Genomic DNA, 22,347 nt, shown 5'->3' with positions numbered 1-22,347 from the left:
GATTCAAATGATCAGGAGAGTTACCAAGCTTACCAAGTTTTAGAACTTGTTGTATCAGATGTGTTGGGATCGGGAGACATCAAAAACAGATTGGGACGCATCTGTCGGAGAACCGCAGTTCCCTTTCCATTTTTTTTCACAAAATGACTAATTAAGATTACAGTCATTGATGCTGATGTATTGAACATTTCAACTACAACAAGTAGTGAATAAAAAGCTGCACTTTCATTTTAGATACTACAACTCATGCCATTCATACAGAACAAAACACTGTAAATAACATAGAATGGTGTTAATTATAAAAACAAAACCACAGCAAAAAAAAGAAAACATGAGTTCAAATGAGGTAGAGAGGTGGTTGCAGCCAGATTCATGTGAAAATTGTACTCTACACCAAATTATCAATTAGTCAATAGTAATGAGTCTATCTTCTCCTGCAATCTCTTTTCAGTAGTCACAACTCAACTTGTGGAGATGTATTTGTCTTTATTTTTTTTTAATCAAAATAATTATTTTTAATAGCAAACAAAAAAAAAAAAACGATTCCGAATCAAACTTAATTACAGGAATCTAAAAGTACTGATATTTTTTTATGTAGATATAAAAAAAAGGTTTGTAGCCAGGCCCCCTTAGCCAGACTTTGAAAGATCTGCCAGAAAGATCTTGCAGAGTTCAATTCACATCCATAGATCAGTGTGAATAAATGGAAGACTGCTATATAACACCACTTTGAAGACACAAAAAGAAAAAGACAGGAATAAGATATGACCCGTCTCACAGGCAATAATGGCTGCCATCAAAACTGGGGTACTTTGTGTGTTTCTGTATTCTTAACTTTTCTGTCGTGGATTTATATTTATCAACTGTAAATGCAAGCCTTGATCTGTCGTTTATGCAGTAGTGTATTCACACATTGATGATGGCCAGACGATGTAACTTGGGTTTATCGTGATGCTCTATTCAATGTTGCTGGTAGTCGAAATGGCACAAAGAAACGGCTCACTGCTCCAACATGTAATATGTTTTTTGTTCGACAGAGCTACTAACATGCCCAATGTACCAAAGATGACACAAATTCAGCCCATGTCAGGAAAACATATCATAGAAAATCACTATATAACAATATAGTTGTCCCACCACTTAAAGCGGGCATGTCCAAAGTCCGGCCCAGGGGCCAAATGCGGCCCGTGGTCAATTTCCATCCGGCCCGCAGCCTCCGTCGTAAAACCAATAACGTCTGACCCGCATGGAGAATGAATCCACTGGGCAGCAGCGCTGTTACGTGCGTGTGCTAATTGCTGCCATCTATAGGCTCAATTAGGAACAGCAAATTAGTCTATGAGTAATTGACTGTATGAGCCCCTAACTTTTTAAAATGGCGACAATCAACAAAAGAACGAAAGTCGGCTGCGAGGGCCCACGGTTCAAAGATGAGTGGAAATTGGACTATTTCTTCACTGAAATACGGAACAACTGCTTCTGCTTCATTTGTAAAGAGACAGTGGCTGTTTTTAAAGTGTTCAATGTGAAGCGACATTACCAAACAAAACATGTGACGTATATGGCGAGATCACAGGTAATGAACGCAGCGAGAAACTGAAACATCTTGAAGCTAGTTTCATCTCACAGCAGCAATATTTTACAACTTTTACCGACAGCTGGATAAGGACAAGTCCGAGAGATTCGAGCATTTGGAAAGAAAATGCTAAGCTTGTTCGGGTCGACGTATTTGTGTGAGTAGACATTCTCGGTTATGAACTTAAATAAGAGCCGCGTGAGGACACGGCTATCAGACTCTCACTTACAAGACATCTTGCGCATCCATACTACTGCCGTAGAGCCACACCTGGCCTTTGTCCTGCACTCCACATCTCAGTTTCACCCATCGCACTCATGCGGATGAGTCATTTTTCATTTAATTAGTCTGAGTTTTCATTAGTCTGAAAACGTTTTTTTTTTTTTTAACTTTTCACTCAGAATAATAACCATTTAAAAATACAATCGACATTTTTAGTTGCTAATGTCATCTTTTAAATGAGCCCTGCACTTGTTGATATGACTATTACTTGTTCATTTCTCTGTTATTGTGTTTACAATTTTTATAAATATTAAACTGCCGTGGTGAGATATTTTTTTTATGTTTCAAATGTAATTTGCACCCAAAAGTACATACAATTACTCCTGTTCAACTGTTACAAAAAAGCGAATGAAAGTGTTAAAAAAAGGGAAAATTCAATTTCAATCTTCAATGTCAATTCAATTTTGATATGCACGTTTCAAATGAACCAAAACACATGCTTAAGATAGCTGAAATTAAAATAAAAAAGCAAATGTGAAACACAGAACGGCTCGTTGAAATGTATTTAAATTAATTGCTGTTATATGTAAAGAACGCCCGCCAAGGTTGGCCCCCCTACATTTTTAACACACCAAATCTGGCCCCCTTTGCAAAAAGTTTGGACACCCCTGACTTAAAGTATGACCTGAATTGCAGTGTAAGAGTAATCCCAGTGTTTATTTTATAAGAAAGTATTGATGTTTTAAAACAGGGGTAGGGAACTCTGCTTTCTCAAGAACTATATCTCGCCTTTTTTCCAGGGGTGCAGCAGCATAACTGCTCTCGTGAGAATTGTATTCCACACACAGACTGGCAAACTCATAAGCATATCCTGGGAAGCTGACCAATCAAATGACTCTGAGACCCTTGGCTCTTTCACATCTGCTTCCCTATTCTCCTTAACGTCATAATCCACTTTATTAATAGATTTTCTTCTTACATTGTTTGTCCGTCTTGAATCAGCTTCTTTCTCTTTCATTGTTTGACTGGTATAATTTATATAATGACTCGACACGCACATTTTATCTTCTTACAGGCGGGCTTAGCAAGCGGCAACGCAAAATGGCTGCTGGCGGCTTCACCTCTCCAAACGGTAAGTAAGCAGTATTGTTAGTCCATTCATATAAGTGAGTCATTGGAAAATGTGACACTAAATATGAATCTAATTTCTGTAGCGGATGTGGAGGTTATATATTGTCGCCTATTTTAGAGGCTACTTGACAGGAACGTGTGGTTTACGTATCCCGTATTCAATAAAAGTAATTTAATAACACTGTTCTCATGACTGATCGCATGTTTGGAGTCAGTGCATGCATCAATAGAAAAGCAGGTAAGCCTGCCCTGCTTTTACAGCGTTGCCCAGCAACTACAGTATACTGGCGGTGCCGTGACACAAAAGGGCAAGACACTTTGTGGCAGTCTAATTTCACGACAGCAGATAAAAACTGTTTCAAAATGCCCCACCTGATGCAACTCACTGTATCTACACTGTTCAGTAAATGTGTGTGTACCCCCCCCCCCCCCCGCATTAACACACTACCGCAATCACTGGTACTTCTGAAGGTTTGCATTTGATTGTTTTTCACGTATTTCTTTTCTCACCCCAGGATGGTGGTGATATATATTTTTCAAAATATGGTTGCCACTTTACTGTGGTAAGCCATTTGATGCCTGACTTGGGGTCCCTAAGCACTACCCCAAGCAGGTGCCTGGCTTAGCTTGTTAAAAGAATCGCCTCTGGTAATATGTCATGTCGAAATGTAGGGATGAAACGTTTGGTTCCCTTGCCTTCACAACATCATAAGTCTGAAGCTACGTTTGAGTGCTCTATTGCTGAAGATCACAATGCAGTTTGATTTAGACTTTTTCCGCCTAGTTTATCAAGACAAAAAACATGTTCTTCTTTAGCAGCAATGTTTTGGCAGACTAGACATTTGTTTGTGAGGTTTTTACCCATAGATAAGTGATCTTGCAAATCCGAGGAAGCCTGTCTATTTTTTTTCCATTCCACCATTGTATAGCAGGAACAGAATGTCTTGTGAACTTTTACTGCAGATTGTCATTGTTTGCCAAGAATAAAGTCCTTTACTGTTCTTTGTTTGCCTTTCATTCACATTTCTTTCCTCATCTTTTAGCACATGTGATGCACAGAAAATGGATCTCAGTGTGTATAAGTGTATAAGATGGTTTTGAATAGTTTATTATACATTACATGTATTGAATTTCCCTATCACTCTCAGTTCACATTATGACCAATAATTTGTAAACTGTCACGGAGAATGCGTTTGTAACAAAGGTAAATGTGGATATTTGTCAATATCTGTGAATGTTTGGCTCAGATAGTATAGAATATAAGGTAACGGTGACAGTTATTTAGCAGAGTCTGTGTAAGCTGACTTATCATTCCCCCTCCATGCAAGCTGTGTAACCAAATTCACAAAAACAAGAATTCACCTGGAGGCATGAGGTGTAAACTAATTATAGCTGTCTCCCAGGAATTACCAAATGTCAAGACAAAGGAAAACCATCGGAGCTATTGAAATATCAGCTTTTATCTGGATCGCTGGTATTTTGATAATTGTTCTTTTGAATTGAAAACTGTTCATTCGGGAGCACCGCAGTCAGCGGTAAAACGTACGGCCCGCAGGCCGGATGCAGCCGTTGATGCGAGGTATTCAAAGAAAATGAATTGGACTAAACCCATAAGTCCGCTGTATATAGTACTGTCTGTGTCTAAATCAAATACCATATCCCCCAAATAAAGGATGCGCCTGTCTCTAGGAAGCATGCGGAATTTGAGTGTAAGCAATGTAAAACCTTTAGCAAGACAGAATGAATACATTTCTTATAATTACTATAATATTAATATATGTATATTTGTTGCAGGTAGAGAGTGAAATCTGTGCGGCTTGCGGGTGAATGAGTGGTCGAGCGAGTGAGATAGGGAGCACTGGAGTCTCTCGCAGCGGGAGGAGCGTTTGCAAATGATTGAATTGGAGGGATTGTCACAAAAACTATTGAAAGGAATGGAAATCTTACCTCCTTGTTTTCCTGTTTTATCAGCTACAGGCTACAGGCTATGATAGAGCTGTTAGCGCGTTAGACCAAAACTTGTGGCAGCCTCACTGTAACCTGCTCCGCCACAAAGAATCACTTTGTTCTTGCAAGCTGCTCTATGTTCCTGTGTGTGTGAACAAGGATGAACTCTGACTGGTTCGGCCTGCTTGCTTGTTTTAGACAACAAGCTGCTCTTGTCAGCCGAGGTTATTCGCCCTAGCTGCAAACAGGCAACTGACTGCCTGTGGTCTAGCGCAGTGGTCCCCAACCTTTTGATCGCCACGGACCGGTCAACGCCTTACATTTATGTTGGGGCCCTGTTATTTGCAAATGAAGCTGCAGTTTAAATATGCCATTCCAAGACGGTTACACACCAAGCTGCATGCTGGCTGTTGCACGCAGGTCACACATCAACAGCTTCTGATGTTTCTGATGGCGTTGCTTGCTTTGCATAACCACGTTGACCTTGAAGACCTGACAACTCCAACACAGCTTGTGCAATAGTATGTTGCTTTTGTTTAGCTTTTCTGTCTTTCATTCGCTTGTACCTTGTCATATGTTTTGTAGATTGATGTATTTGTACCCTGATGATGTGTTGGCTATTTCTGCCACAAGCTTTTGTGAAGGGGCCCAATCAGGATGTGTCTCATCAAAAAGATCTGCTGGCTTACCTATAAATCGTGAAATAAATAAATCAGCAACAGAAAATAACATACCTTGGCATATCTCATCTCGTGGTACTAAGTATTATAGTATCAATTACGCCAAATATACAATGATATATGACTGAATATAGACAACTATTTTGTCTTGTTTTGAAGTAAATTTTCTATTGTTCTGAAGGAAATCCATTTTGAGATAATCAATCTTATACAGAGCACAACTGCCAAACTTGCAAGATGACAGCCATGTTGTCTGATTTCTGGCATTTGTTTTTTAACCAGATGTAAACGTGGGAGAAACACAAGTTAGTATATAAAATGTTAAATATGTTTTATGTAAACTGTTGTAAGAATATACCATTACCTCATGGAGTGTGACAGATAACACAGATGACAGTTAATAACAGGGCGATTCCACTGCATCTGCTCCGCCACGGTCCGTCAACTTTACGCAAGACTTGAAAAAAGTCCACAGATCACAAAGCACAAAAAAGTAAATAAACAAATAAATAAAAAAACGTGTTCTACATCCGCATACTAAGGCAAAATTGTCTTCTCCTTGGCTGATTGAGTGAATGAAGACAAAAGCGACTGCTTCTGCTTGTCTGTGTCATTGCCATCGAGACAAAAGAAGCAAACACTTTCCTCCTGTTAATTGGCACTAACGAGTACAAATATATAATACTGTTTGCGTCGTGATTCAATTAATTCGCTAAAAGTTCAGCACAAATAGATGAATGCCAATATATTAAATGGCCATTCCTACTGTAGGTACCATCTCTCAAAGTCAAGTTTATTGTCAATTTCTTCACATGTGCTCAACATACAAAGGAATCGAAATTGCGTTTCTCACTATCCTCTGCGTTTTACATGTACAATAACAAAGTGCAGGTGCGCAAGACGAGACAAGCAAAGTGCAGGTGCGCAAGACGAGACACATATATCTACGTATATTTAACGCTTTAAAGGTTTTGTGAGAATACAAATGATGTTGTTATTGAAGTTTTAGAACAGTGAGCTTTATTATGGGGATTTTGATGTAGAATCGAGCATTTAACAGACGTGTAACATAGAAATCAGCATAATATATTACAATCACATAACGGTAAATTGCAGTTTAGCAATCTTACAATAATGTTCACCTTCAAAAAAACGGTCAGAACACACTTTCGTATGTTTTGTCGGTTGGAAATTCTTTGGATTTATCCTTGCAATCCGTGTGTTTCTTCTCCGCTCACTCCTGAGTTCCTTTGTTCGTTTGCTTTTGCGGTCTCCGGCAACAGGTATTCAGAAGCGGTATTCACCTTATTGTTGCAATCGTGAATGGCGCAGGTGTTTACCATTGTCAAGTATCTTTCTATAAACACACATTTTTTTTTTCAGATTTTCTCACCGACGTGTTAGGTAGCCCCACAATAAGCCGCTGGGTCAAATGGCTGGGCTCAGTGATGTCACGTGACTACTATGTATACAAATGTGCATCCTTAGGTCATAACTTGGCTTTTGTGGCTGATGGATGTAGAAGAAAGGTAGTGTCTCTATGTGAGGCTTGTGACGATGGCTTGCTAAAACTCAACTTCTTAATCTCTCTCGAGTAAATATGCTCCACGTAAATTCAGCGTCTCGTCAAATATGCCGGCCCTCACAATCTCCTCTCCTCACAAAGAAAAATGAATAACACATTCTCCATCACATACATTTCTCCACAAACCAAGCCTGAATTTCTGACTGCTTGTAATCCTGGTTTGCATCATGACCCAACACACACACACCAACACCTTCCCTCTCCACTTAAATGTGTGTCTCGAGATTTTGTGGCGGTTTCCTATATGACGCTTTTTGAATGTGAACGAGTTTTTCCAGCCTCATGCTATAGCCCTCGCAAGGGAAATGGCAGAAGACTGGATTCCTCCTCCTCATGGCTTGTGTTTTGCCTTTCTTATCCAAGACCTTGGGAGTTCTGCACAGCGGCTGCATCCTGACAGGCCTTACTGTCCTGTATTCCCCTGTTAGTTATTGTTTTTGTTTGTCTCTTGAACAGCTCAAACCTGTTCAACTGAATATTGTTGCCAGGTTGTCAGATGTACTGACAATAAAGCTAATGTGCAGGCATTTCAGATTTTTCGCGAGTGAAGGTATCGCCTACCTTTAGTTTTGGCTTTGAATGGTACAATAAAGCTATTGCTCTACAACTTTTTTACTTCAGTTAAGGTGTAATTTACAAAATTATAAAGTCTACCCCTTACTTAAGTGGTTACACGTATCGTGGCTGTCCAATTAACACATGGTGTGTGTTATTAAAATGATGAAAATATGTTAGTTTTAAACGCATTTCTTATTTCTTATATTGAATACTATAGTGTTGTGCTTTTGGGGGCGAAGGGGTGGCATGGAATCAAGACAGGTGTGAGGCAATGTACGAATGCGTGGACGCAAATGCGGAAACTAATGTTGCAACAATAAAACGATTTGAAGTTTCACTGCTTTACTTTTTCTGACACAGCTTAATATGAATTAGTCAAAAAGCCCTAGAAGTCATCATCACTATCAGACACGCCAAATTGCTCCTTCCATTTAAATGCCGGACATCCTGCGCATCATTTGCGCAAACAGCACACGTTACTCTTTCACGCAGTGGCGGCCCATGCATTTCACACTTAGGTCTTCAGTGATTAGACCGCTCATGTGCACACGTTCGCATTACTGGACTACACAAGCTATTTTTCAGAGCATTTACACATCAATAGACCCGCATCAGCGATTAAAACGTATCATTCTACGTGCCAAAACTTAGAATAAGTAATAATAATTCCAAATTATTTGTCCACAAAGTTTTATAAAGTCCACGAAGAGCAGGCAAACTTGAACAAGATTGTACGCTAAATTACAAATGGTAATTGAATATAAGTGTCACGTCTGGGCATGGTGAGTTGAGTTGGGAGGAGGAAGGAAGGGGACCCCAAAAATGCAGGAAAACTGTGAAATATGTAGTTCAAAAAAGGAAGTTTGAACAAGGAAATGAGGCACCGGGAGCAAAACTGGACAAAGTATCACCAGACAGGTGGACCAAATCAAACAAACGCGAATGGAAAAGAAACGTGAACAAAACCCCACAACAAAGGGCAACCAAACATGACAATTGAATATGAATGACATCACATGACAAAAACATATCAACTCACCCAAAATGGCTGTCCCCAAGTTATTTCAGTACAAAATCTATTCTCCTTTTTTTCCTCAGAAAGACTTTCATGACTTGCTTGTAGAGTTTGTCTTTGCCTTTCATTTCCAATAATAAATCCTTTTGTATTGACATGGATGCCAATGCTGAAAGTCGTGTCGGTCCAATTCCCGTTTGGTCTTCTTCGGCTATTGTGGGTTTTCAAGAAAAAAAGTGTCTGCGGGTATGGCTTTGATGTACGTTCACGTTAACGTTAGCTGTTTGAGCAACATGTTTTTTTTCTTTACGTAACTACTTCCACCGTTAAACATGGTGGACCAACATAGCTAACGTTAACGTTAACCGGAAAAAAATATTCACGCAGCCTCGTTGTTGACAACAAAAAGGCAAAACGGTGGCACTCGACGGAAGTGCGTTTGTGCAAATGCCCTAAAACGGATAAATACTATACTGAACTAGAGGAATCAACGTTTTTTAAACACAGATACAGTATGTGGCGAAAAATGGTCTGGTTTTATGTTATGCGTGCATAATTCAACTCCCCCAATATGGGGGTTGTAAATGAGGGGGAAAAAAAAAACTCGACTTGTACACGGCGAAATACGGGACTTTTTAAACATTTCTTTAGTGTTATACTGCAGGCGACTCTGCTGCATAGTAAATAACACGTCCGCCTCACAGCTAAAGTGAACCGAGTTCAAATCGGAGTTAGCATGATCTCCCCGAGCCTGCGTGAGTTCTCTCCGTGAACTTTGGCTTCCTCCCACACGCCAAAAACATGCATGGCAATTGTAATGGGCATACGAAGACTAAATCAATATAATTGGTTGTTATCGTTCTCCCTCAACATCTATTGACTTCGTTCCAAACTTATTTGACCTTCTTTCCAAATATTTGTTCCATGAACAGATTTTAATGGAAGATATGAATTTAGAATGGTTCACTGAGAAATCCTCCAATTTAAAACAGGCCTGTGAGTCAATAAATCTTAGACAGGTTATTTACCCTCCCACTAGAATGGCACAGCAAACTCAGTTAAAAGCACTCTTATTTATATGATCCTGACTAATGGTCCCCATAAATACCTCTCTACAGGGGTGCTTTCAAACGATATCAGCGAACATTGCTGCACTGCATGTGTCAGAAATACTTAAATGCAAAAATCAAAGCTTCAGATCATCATCAACCACTCTCTAAGGACCTGTCTGTGCATACCTTTAATTCCTTCTGTTGATGATGCTGTGACTTGTGTTTCCACCAAATGTTCCTCTCTGTCATTAGTTAAGATGCCCCTTTCAAGCAATATTTAATTAATGACAGGCGTATTCCCTGGTTCACCAGAGAATTAGCTGGACTACGCCTTGAGCGGGACCCAAAATGGTCTTTAGCCAGAACAAGTAATTCTACTCAAGAATGGCAGCATTTCCGCAAACTCAACAAGAAATGCACCTTCCATGTTAGACAGTGTAAAACTGCCTTCGACTTATTCTTCACTACTGAGACCTTGAATTACCACTCTATGTTCTGGAAAACAATCAAAGCGCTACACAATAAGTCAGCAGCTGCTTTAACACAAAGTTCAACCTAAACGATACCTTCACCTGTGATAAATCGGAAATGCCTTAATTTGTTCAATTACCTCGTCAAAAATGCTCAGGCTCAATTCTCAGGCCGGTAATATTGTAGCTGCTCCTTCCAATTCTGCAGATTCAGCAACAACATCCGAATTGAGCCCTGACATTCACCTTGCCTTGCCTGCGTCTGATGTTGTGCACTCGCGTAAAGCTTTTGATCTTAAGGAATTGGCCTGGCCAGGATAGTCTCGATCCATTTTTTCCTCAAACTATCTGCCACAATTTATTGCAATCATTTTTTTAAATGTGTCTGTCTTGACACAAACATTTCCAATTTTGTGTAAACAAGCATATGTCAAACCCCTGCTGAATTCAGGCGACTCCTCAGATCTAAATAATTATAGACCAATTTCTAATCTCTCAACCCTTGCGAAATGATTTGAGTCCCTGGTATCCAAGGATCGCAGGCCTGCTGGTGCCTATTCCATCTGGCTTCGGGCAGGAGGCCGGCCCCCCTGAGGGGGGGAGTGTAATTGTTTGTGGCATCTTTTTTTTCAGGCACTTTGATGCACTTGGGGTTTTTTCTACTGAACCAAACTTTTGAGCTGTATGAATGCTGTAAAAAAAAGTTGTTCATAGTTTTTGAAAGTTGGATTTATATTGCTTTTCCTTTTGCTCATTGTTAAAAAGGACACCGTTTTAGCTACTGTATACTAATACAATTATATTTTAATAGATAATCATTCATTGTTGGCGAGGCAAGAGGTGAGGGGGGCGCGCATGGAATGTTTTCTCTTTCCTGGGGGCTTTTGCAAAGAATAATTGAGAAGCGGTGTTTAAACTAAGCTCCCACATTCCTTTTATTCATTTCAAGCAAGCTATTTCTAAACTCCTAGTCACCAGATGTTATTGTAATTAATTGCAATTACATAATTACTGTTAATGCTGTGGTTATTATTGCTGTTGCTATCAATTTTAATATCATTATTTTTCACATAACTTTTTGTTGCGTTTCTGAATGTTTGTTGAATTCAGAGCTTGCTGATTAAGTCTCTTTTCTGTCCTTAAAAGAAAGATGGCTGAATGGACAAATTGTTGTTGCTCATGTTTTTTTTTTTTCAAGATGGCACCCACCACGGCAGACATCTCTGTTTCATTCTCCCATCGCAGATGGTTTTTTTTATTTATTTTTGCCTTTTTGTTCACATTGAACGCGCTACAGCAGGGGGCGCTTTTTAACACCGGTAAAGTTCATCATGAACTTTCCTTCAGCCTCGCAGACTTTGGCTTTCCGTTACGCCTGGACGACGGAGCAGCCCCAGCTTCGGGCGGACCGGGCAACCGAAGCGCCTAAGGTGGAAACGAGGCAAGAGGGGAGGCCTGCACGCTAGGCTAAAGGCTAGGGCTGCTAGAACACCTAGCTGAAGTGTTTGATGACATCTTTAACATGTCCCTTGCACAAGCCTCTGTCCCCACCTGATTCAAGGCCACCGCCGTAGTGCCCGTCCCCGAGCAACACGCCGCGACCTGCCTGAATGTCTACCGTCTCATAGCGCTCACCCTAATCGCAATCAAGTGCTTTGAGAGGATTGTCAAGACTCATATAAAAAAAGACCATTCCAGACACTGTGGACCTGCTACAATTTGCATATTGTCAAAACCGGTCTTGCCACCTTGGGTCTGATCAGTTCTTTGGTTTTGTCCGTGTTGAGGTGGAGACAGGTGGACACAGGGCCACAAAGTCTGCCACATTTGAAATTAGGAAAAAATATTTATTTGAAAACCAGAAGTTGGAGTATACATATGAGGACGTGACTGATGTGCGCAGTGATTTTTGAGTCTCTAACCCAACCAATAACTGTGCTATTGATTCATATTGGGCTCATTATTGATAAATAAGCATAAAGGTTTCTCAAAATTAGGCAAAATGATTTTTTTGAAAACTAGCAGTCGTAGTATAATTGCGAGGACGTGACCAGTGGTGTAGTGGGGGGTATACCCGCTTTATTTAGAAGAAGCATTGCATATAGCCACTTCTAACTTCCCTCGATGGGTACCTTTCAGGAATATCCAATAGCACTTTTCCCCCAGGAATGAGGGAGGAATGAGGATGATCAATCGGTCAGCCGCAAAAGCCGAGTTTCGACACATGCATTTTTATATCGGCCGCATTCTTACAATAATGACCGCCGTAATGGGTCGACCTTGAGGATGTACGAGTTATAATGTCTCCAGCCGGTTGCACGGGTGAGATCACACGGAAAGTTATTCCATTTGACTCATTTATTAATTGCCGTCTTTTGGCATTATACCCACAATCATAACCTTGGCGAAACATGGATGCTACTCAACTTCAGGCATTCATGGTAAAATGAACAGGAAACGCTTCCAACTCATTCAAACACTGGCTTAGCGCGGAACAAATACTGTATATAATTTACGGATATGAACACATGAAAATACTGCACAGAGTTTACAAAATATGTTCTTAATTCTGTTGTAGTTTTTACATTTTTTTCCCAAGTGTTGGTGCATCTTATACACGGCAATATTGAAAATACCAGAAGTCGACCGCAAAATTAAATGTGTGTCTTATATACTGTGCGGCATCTTGTATTTGGGAAATGATGGTATTTCATTCAATAACCTCCTCTTTGCTTCAGCTTTGTGAACATATTGCCACTTGGTGAAGCAGATTGTTAATGGTTGATGGGGGCCCTTTCTTGCTGATGACTGTTGTGATCACAGTGGTGTGTGTGGGACAGACAGCTAGAGAGATGCATCATTTTTTATTTCTGTTTTGTTATGTATTAATCGATAATGAATTCCAAAATATCTCTTAAAAAACTGAATATGTTTGCCTCATGATGAATACATTTTACATTCAAAGATTGTGCATGTGTGACTGCTCCTAATTAAGCCATGATAATTTTGTAATAGTTAATCGAAATGATTTTGGTTAGAATGGTTTTATAAGTCACTGGTTCCAAAACTGCCCTTTTTTTTCTTTACTACTTAAAAAAAATTGTGAAAATGGGCGTGACTGATATACATGATGAATTTGGAGACTCTAACCTTACCAACAGGGGAGTTACCGATTAATATTGAGATTATTAATGAATATTAAGCATAAGAATTCACCATATTCGGAAAAAATCCAATCTGTTTTTAATTCTTTGAAAAACGGCAGTTATGGCATGATCTTGAAGAAGTAATTGATTTGTGCAGTGATTTGGAGGTTTTATACGAAGCAAGATTGCTGCTATTGTCTAATGTTTAGCTTCTTAATTATTAACCAGTATGAAATCCCCCAAATTCAGCAAAAGCTTAAGTATCCAAAAGAGCTGTTGAATTATGATCACGGGGCGTTCTTTGATGTATTCATTTGTTCAGTCGTCACACATTGTTATATTGTTCCCCCTTCGTGTAGCAATTTGCGGATGGAGCGCACTCGCTCATCCTCTGCTGCGCAACGAGATCAATGTTGACTATTCAAACCAAGATCGAGGACCTTTTAGATATTTTACAAATTCAGATTTTGTCCGTGTTGTCATTGAGGGATAGAGCCATCATTGGTGCTCAGACGTTTTGACTGAGATCGCGAAAGTTCAAATTTGTCTTTCCAACTTTCCTTCAGTCTCCTTTTGACGTGAGCATTGTACCTCTTTGGTCCTCGTAAACTTCGAGATTCGAGTTTCGATGTGCCACAACTCGCAATAAAACATTCAAGGAGATACCAAAGACACCAACGCCGAATTAAATAAATAACATTTAAAACGGGGGGAAAAAAAGCTAGAGTTTAAACTTTCTATTCAGGTCATTTAAAGCGTCCTTACCTGTCTTAGTGCTTGCTGCGGTAATTCAGGGGGGAAAAAAGGTCGGGGTTGAAAGCCCACAAACCGAGGGTGAAAAAACAACCTGCCAAGCAGCAGATAGCGATAGTTCAACAGGAAAGTCAAGACTGATATGTCCGCCTCTTCGATTGTCTGCGTTTATCCAATCTGTGCAGCAGCGGTGGCCACTGCATGGGTATATATAGCCTGTATGTTGTGATGACATACGAAGCCGTCACCTCGATGAGAATGACAGAATAAACGTGACAGAATAATATCGGGGGGGAAAAAGTGTGATTTCTGATCCGGTGAGGTGAGATAACATCACGCGGAATACATGAGAGGATTAAAAAACACCAGGAAGTCTTTCTGGAGAGATGATAGAACAGTTGTGTCACTGAAAATAGGAAAATTAAACAATGCGGTAAGATAAGCATTGTAATAATGATAAAAATAACGATGCAAGCTCAACGTTTCACACTTCTTTTTTTATTTATAGCGCAACATAAAACAATATGGTGGTATTTTACCAAATACACTATGTATTCACATAATACACCATACACAGCTACAAAGAGAGAACAAAACCACTTTTTACATACTGCATCCTTAACATGGAAAATAAAACAAGAATAATAATTAAAAAAAAACATGAAAAGGAATTTAGCTGCCAGTTATGTGGGTTAATATTTTTTTTTTGTATGATTGGTTGTGTTTCCCAAATTTGGACTTTCATTAAATCAGGTGTTTAATGGGCTTGTAAAAGGAGGCCATGCACAGTGTGATGCAAACGTCTAACTATGTGCGTGTGACCACATTAGACAAAATACACAAACAAGTATAATTAAAGATATAAAGGAGGCAGTACACATTTTCTATTTGTCAAGTTCAAACATCATAGCACTCTTCACAGGAACATTAACAACAACATCCTTAAAAGGGTTTTCCATTTCCATGTGATGTACCAAACATAAAAAAAAATCCAGATAAGTCTCCACATTATACAAGCTGATTCTGGTCTAAGAATAAAGAAGTTCAAGTATATGATGGAATGAATATTACACTTGAGTGCCCTCATGCTAAAAGCAGGATGTCTATTCCTTTCCTATACCTCTTGTCCCCATTAGATGTGAGGGTATAAAATGTTGTGCAGCTCTTATTAAACACTAAGCACCAGGGTAGTTTGAGCGAAAAACTATTGAATCAAATATGGAATTTGATTGCCATTTTCAGAAAAGAAATATGCTGCTGTGAACTAAATAATACCTTGCACAGTAACTTTTAAGGTTTTGTGTTATAGCACCGACTCCCAGAGCCAACCCTAAATTTCAATGTTATGGTATTTCAAAATGCTCAACGCATGCACCTTTTGTATGCAAATATGCGAGCCTGTTCATCATGGTTGAAAAGTAACATGGGAAGTTAAAGAAAAAAAAAAAAACAACAACTAAATCACAGACCCGGTCTATGTACTAAATAAGAAGTGATAAAAACAAGTGCCCCCCCCCCCCAAGATATTCTGCAGATTGCATATATAAATTGAGAACTACATTAGACAACAAAAACAGGTAGACCTAACCAAACAGTGAACGCCCCACAACCTACACTTCGGATTGTATCTGGAGCTACCAGTGTGTTTCCTAAAGCCGTCGTCTTGGATATGATGACTTGCCCAAATGGTGATAACACTTTCATCCCTCCATCAGTCACTTTAATGTAATTGCGTCTCAATGCAAAGACTTGACCGAGTAAGAAAAAAAAAACCAGCCTCATTGTGGTTTAAGGTAACAAACCTGAGCCGCCAGCAAGTGTAAGGCTCACCAATTAAGTGTGGTCTTGTTTTCTAGTGTTCAAACATTAGATGTTTTAAATTTGGATTTTGTTTACAAAAAATAATAACAAAGAATTCTTTCATACACATCAGCTTTAGCAGTAGTTTTGTTATCTTTAGCACAAAAAAAACTACAAAAAAAAACATTTGTATGGTAAAACAAAATGCCTTGAATCGTTTTGTTGTTTTGCGGATTTAAGGTTTGCAGTAGAAGCTTGCTAGTCTCCAGTTTTGTCTTCCGAATTGAACGTGGTCGAGTATTTTGCAAGTAACTACTTTTTAACCAGTTACATTCTGACTTAAGTTACAGTACTTGTGAGAGCAGAACAAATAGTTACCGAGCAAACGTACACGCAGAACACAGGGAACAAGCGTACTGTTGTCAAAATACCCCCAACACTTTTAAGATTCACATACTATCCTCACCAGTTAAATAGTTTTACCTAAATATTTTACTATTTACATTTGTATCTCTCTTCAGAAAATAAAATGAAATAAAAAAAACCTAACCTTCAAGTTGTCAATAATCGTCTTTTTTTTTTTGTCATTAAATCAAGTTTAAAAGTGCTTTTATAAATCTGTTCTTCTCTATGTACAATTTGTATTAGCTATATAAAAATGAAAAACAAAAAGTGAACCCAAAGACAATCATCATTATCACCATTAATAAATAATAGTCAACAAAAGAAAAAGGGTAAAGTGATTGTGGAGGTCTCGAGTACTCAAAGGAACATGCATGATTCTCTGCCCTCAGTAGCAAGATGTGGTTGGAGGCGAAGAAGGTCTATTCACGGATGAAGTGTCTCAACCCCCCGGCCCTCAAAGACGGCCCAGCAACCGGGAACTAGGTTTCTTGCAATCCCAAATACTCACTCGTTTTGACTTTCACCCCCTTCCTGTGACAAAAACCACTTACTAACGCACGCTCGATGGGGATGAACTCAAAATAAGCAATTTTAGGAGACACTGTCCATTGGTCTCACTCTTTGGCTCTTTAACACAAACACGCATGCAAAGTGAGAGATCGATTGACTTGATGCATCAGTTACCGAGTCCCAGATGTCACGCTGCTTATCCAATCTCGTTCCATCACAAATGGCAAAAAAAATAATCTATGGTTACAAGGTGCCCGCAGAAGGACCCGCCGCGTTCTGCTCGAAGATGACAGCACCATGCAGACAAGAGGATGGGCCTTCACAGTAAATCAAGTGTAGAAGGAGAGCACCAAAGTGTGTGCACGGATCACCAAAAGTTCTCCTGTCACTTATTTCCAACCCCAGTTTTCTCCGGAAAAGTTTCACATTTGAGCTTTTCAAAAGGACAAAGATCAGCACTGCCTTTGGTGAACCTGTCAGAGCTCAGCGAACCCTCCCAATGGCTTAACCGTAGAGGGCTCATGCAGCAAAGGAAGGCAATCTGGCTCCTGAACGGAAGGAACATCAGGTGTTAAGTGCCAGCGGGTGTCAGGGACATGCGGCGTCGAAAAGGCAGGCAAGTCTGCCCTCTAGAGTTTACACTTGAAAGTGTTCACTCCTAACTGAGGAAGTTAACTGATCCATGTCGATGTAGTCATTGCAGATCTGGGATCAGTTGGATTTAGCGATCAAGATGAGCACGAAAAAGAGCACGCTTTTGACCTCGATTTCAAATACAGCACCTAATTACAGCATCAAAGACCACGAGGAATAGTGGAATGAAAATCAATCCGAGCTGGAAGTTGAGCACCTGTAAGAAGCTGCTGGGGTTTAGAATAGTAGGAGGAGGAGCGCATTAAGGAACGACAAGAGAAAAAGGCATTTGCAGTTCTCTTTCCGCTTTGTGAAAACTAGCGACTGTTTGAGCTTGGACAAAACTATTTTAGCTCACCAGACACATTTGTATGTTTGTTTGAAACATACCCGAGCGAAGAGGTTTCCGCAATGAAGAGACAGAAGTGCCAAGAGAAGAGACAAAAAAAACAAAACAAAAACCTGCAGTAGATTTTCTGAAATTCCAAACTGCAAAATGTTTCGGTGCACAACTGTGTATTTATCCCGATTTTAGGAGCTCGACGCAAAAGAAACTTTTCAATACGCTAATTTGTGTTATCCACTGCCATAACTTGTACTAACGAGGAGCTTGATCTCTTGTCAGGCCAAAAAAGGCTCCTCCTTTTAATACAAGTGGAAGATTGACAAAGTAAAGAGAATAGGTTTTCCAAACAAGGAAAAAGAAAACGTCTGACAGATTCAGACTGGCTTGAAAACGTACTGAACAAAAGCAATCACGTCATTAATAATAACATTACTGAAAACAACCATGATAAAAAAAAAATGAAAAAAATTCTTCATTATAATACCTGTAATAACAACATTAACAGTAACAATTGCGACCATAATAATATTGATAACAATAGCAATATTTAGAATCATCAAAGTTCTATAAACAAGAAAAAAGCAATGGAGTTCCTCTCCGGGGAAGAGAGAGGAAGAGCACCACAGGCGGCGTGTTGAAAGCCCAAACGCTGCCTGACATGAGGTAAAAAACAACAATAGAAGTGAAAGAGGGAGAAGACGGAGAGATAGCAGACCGTGTGACACGCGAGAGACATTCATCTTGCTTATCCCTCTATCTGGCTAGCCGTCGGTCTGTCGGTGGCCGCGGTCACACAAAGCGGCTGTACGGCCCAGTGAGTTGCGTGAAGGTATAGGGAGACACGTTAACCATTGAGGTGGTGTGGAAAGTGGGAGCTAGCCGCGTCACTGGCCCCTCCCGCTTGTCTTTCGATTGTCCGGCACCCGACATGGCCCCTGCCGCCGTGGCCCCCCATTTGCGTTTCTTGCTAAGTGCCTTGATTTCCTCCTGGGAGAGGCCTAGGAGAGCTGCTTCCTGCTGCCTCTGGCGGGCCCGTTCTGCCAGAATCTTCATTTTGGCCTCCCACAGAGCCAAACCGTGCATGGGTTGCTGGAGGTTTTTGTGCTGGTAGAAGACCAGAGAGATGCGAGAGGGGTGCGAGCGATCCGGCCTTTTGAGCGGAGTGGTCGCATGTAGTTCCCGACGGGCACATTCAATTAGGATGGACCCGTGGGCTGGCGCTACGGCTACGCCCCCGATGTTGGGATCCAGGAAATTGTGCTCACTGTCGGACCACTCCTCCTCGTCTTCCTCCCGGCCCCTGCCGCTCTCGGCGTCGCTCTCGGCTCGACCGGGGTCCCAGCAAGCCTGTTCCGACTGTTGCAGGGCATCGGGGAACAGGCGTCCCTCGGGGGCGGGGGATGGTGTACTGCCTGCCGCTGAGCCGCCACAAGACTTCCAGGCTTTCTCTTGAACCCCAAGGGGAGTGGAACAACGACTTTCCCCGCCTCTGGACCACATCTTGTCCGGGTAGGCGCCTGCAGGATTGCTGTGCTTCAAACCGGGGCTGTACGCACCGTGTCCCATAGCCCAGGCGTTGGGCTCGGGGCTTGGGGCGGGGCTGGCCCAATGCCTGGGTGTGGCAGGCTGAGGTACATGTGAGGGGGATTGAGGATTGCTCCGGTGCGTAAGTAAGAAAGGGTGAGTGAGACCGGGCTGCGGCGTACCCGGATGAGGGGTGCTTGGCCGCGGGGTGGATGGACGTGGAGATCCTTGGTGCATGTTACCTAAATGAGGAGAGGCGGACGGAGGTACGTGGGGGATTGGCGAGGCAGCGGCGGATGCCATCCGGGTGTTTGGGCCGGGGACGGATGTCCACGGCTGGGGGTAAGGGGAGGACCGCTCTTGGGAGTGCTGATGGAACGCCTGCTTTTCCTCGTTAGATAAGGAATCTTCAGGGCGCCGTTTGGGATTTTGATGATCCCAGTTAGCGGGAACAACATTTCCGTTGAACCTGTTTCCCGCCCAAGTAGTAGGCTGAGGGGTGGTGCTGAGTGTGGGGGCGCCGCCTTGACTCGGCCCTCTGTCCTCACAGACCGGCATGTCCATTGGCTCCTGCTTGATGACTGGAGTGCCTCGATTGGAGGACTCAGAGGAAACAGAAGAAGGACGTGACTGGTTGTACTCTGAGGACTGGGTATGAACTTGGTTGGGTTGTTCTAGATGGCCAGGATAGGAATGGGCAAGTCGAGCCTGAAGGCTGTAAATATCGGGCTTTTTGTCGGGCAGGAAGTGCATCCTGCCTGCTTTGGACAAAGAGGCGCCGCGACCCTCGTAGGTCCTCATCTTGGGTGTGAAAAGTGCATTGGTGGAGTGGTCGTAGAAGCCATAGTGCGACGCTGGCAGATTGTGGTTATTGGCATTTACTGGGTCTCCGGCAGAGGGCTGGCCAGTTGTGGGGAGGCCTCCCCTTGCATAGTAGGCAGATTGTGGGAACATGGTCTTGATTGCATCTGCTGTTTGCAAAGAGTATCCATCTATTGATCCGTTGATTGGCTCCTTTTTAATGTTGGGCTTAACTTCTTGTTTTATAATTGCTGGATGTATAAGCAAAAAGGGGAAAACGTTAGAGGCTCTCGTAAGGCACATGTGAGCTAAGCATTAACACATACATGAGCGTGGAATAAACAGTTTGACAAGACTGTGTTGTTCAAATGTACTGCAAAGTCATTTGAACCTCTTGACACATGCTTGCCGTTTATGCAGGCTCACAAGCAGTGAAGATTCAAGTGATACTTAGCCATTTACATCAGTAAAAGAGTTCATATTTTGTCTATAATTCATTTGACAACTCTTTTTCAAGTAAATGAACACATTTAAAAACACATTTTGCCACTTGCTGTTGAATCGAAACCACAGCCCCTCTGGCTGCTAACACCCAGCTGATTCCGTCCTCTTCCACCCTCCCCATTACTATAATCATCGTAAAATGAAATATATATATATATATATATATATATATATATATATATATATATATATATATATATGTGTGTATAAAAGCCATTTTGAGTCTTTTTTTAAATGTACTAATTATACAGGACCATTTTTGAAGTTGTTGACAATTGTTTTATGTTTTCATGTTTTACAACCACAAATATCTAAATAACTATCTCTTTAGTAAACTTTGTTGGTTTGGGTGTTGCTAATGATAAATGTTGTTTTCTGAATCAATAATTTGCAAAAATCAAAATCAAAAGGTAAAGGGGATATTTGCTAGTTTTTGCTCAGTTCCAATTCCTGTGGCATTTTGGGAAAAGATGTTGTTTCTGATGCTGCTTTACCCACATGTTGATATGAATTTGCAGTACATCGAAACGACTTTAGGGTCACTGCAATAATTTGGCAAGTTTGTTCTCCAAATTAGCTGTTCCACGCTTGCGTAAAACAAAGCTGAAATGACAACATTACTCCAACTGCAGAGTCACTGACGTGAAGTAAACAAGACCAACCTTTATTGCCTGGGTGTTGGGGTGATTCACTGAAGCGTACGTCAGCGTTGACCACCGCCTTCTCTGGCGTTTCTGCTGCCTGCTGCTGGAGTTTACTTTTCTTCTTCTCTGACGCAGCTTTCTTGGCATCCAGGCGGCGCTGTCGACACGACTTGGCCGGTTCGGGCAACTTGCGTACTTCTCTGCGGAAAGCCTGAAGCACCTGAATGGCTCCCGTCTTCATCTTGAGAAGCTGGCCCTCCTCGTTGCCAAATTCGTCAGTGGTGGAGACTTTGTAGAGAGGCAACACGTGGAGCTGTTCATCTTGAGGGATCTCCCCCACTGATCGGTTGTCTTCCTTGGTCAAAGTGCACACCTAAAAGCAAGAGGAAAGGAAGCACAACTTACGCACTGTGACGCTGGTTTACCAACCAGTCCCAGAATATTAATGACCATACCACTGTGCAACCATTGTAAAGGTTGTGCTGGTCCTTATGGGCATGGGCGCAGAAGTCCAGGCAAGCAGTGACTCCGGCAAATGGTCGGCCTGCCTTCAAGCCAAGCCTGCAGTCGGAGGCCTTTGTTTCCGACTGACACTGGCGAAGAAAGCAGAAGTTACATGAAAACCGCAAGCAAAACGATGTTGTCATTGTTACTATTACATCGCAATCACGTCCAGAACAGGGTCTTACGTTTCCAAGTAGCCTCCAGAATTTGAGGCAAAAGCAAAGTCAATACAGTAAATGGAAGCGCTCAACATTAACAATAACAAAACTTCCCAACATTCTGATACGCATGTCATTTTTGTAACATGTAACATGTTTGTAATTTAATCATTTTTATACATATTAATCTGTGAACCAACCTGGTTACTGTAGGCCTGAGGGGCCAGTTTCTTATACAGTGGCGCCACCTCCGTGGCTAGATTCTGGAATTGATCCCTGAGTTTGTCCTCCTGGTAGGACAAAAAAAAAAAAAAACATGCAGAAATAAAACAACGTTTGAATGCATTCGACGCTCCAAATTCTGTTTTACAATTGGTCACGAT

The 22,347-nt window shown here is 41.3% G+C and overlaps 1 protein-coding gene and 1 long non-coding RNA gene across 4 annotated transcripts in view; one reads left to right on the top strand and one right to left on the bottom strand.

Moving 5' to 3' along the window:
• Nucleotides 1-1,447: 1,447 nt before the first annotated feature.
• On the top strand, nt 1,448-22,171 carry LOC148430107 (uncharacterized). The gene is made up of 4 exons (XR_015864842.1): nt 1,448-1,576; nt 1,659-1,733; nt 2,874-2,930; nt 21,438-22,171. It is a non-coding gene; the product is annotated as an uncharacterized LOC148430107 (long non-coding RNA).
• tet3 (tet methylcytosine dioxygenase 3) overlaps nt 14,614-22,347 on the bottom strand; it is a 45,456-nt gene continuing 37,722 nt past the window's right edge. For all 3 annotated transcript variants that reach the window (XM_088408251.1, XM_088408259.1, XM_088408266.1), the window contains 4 exons: nt 22,165-22,254; nt 21,758-21,895; nt 21,321-21,675; nt 14,614-20,405 (listed from right to left, as the gene is read on the bottom strand). In XM_088408251.1, coding sequence (XP_088264377.1) covers nt 18,619-20,405; nt 21,321-21,675; nt 21,758-21,895; nt 22,165-22,254 — 2,370 coding nt within the window. In that variant the 3' untranslated portion in view covers nt 14,614-18,618. The remainder of the gene's footprint in view (nt 20,406-21,320; nt 21,676-21,757; nt 21,896-22,164; nt 22,255-22,347) is intronic.

Source organism: Hippichthys cyanospilos, chromosome 1 (genome assembly GCF_059441005.1).
Source record: "Hippichthys cyanospilos isolate Australia breed blue-spotted pipefish chromosome 1, RoL_Hcya_1.0, whole genome shotgun sequence".
Taxonomy (NCBI): Eukaryota; Metazoa; Chordata; class Actinopteri; order Syngnathiformes; family Syngnathidae; genus Hippichthys; species Hippichthys cyanospilos.
The sequence above is the reverse complement of the archived record's forward strand: the minus strand, read 5'-3'. Positions and strand labels throughout refer to the sequence as shown.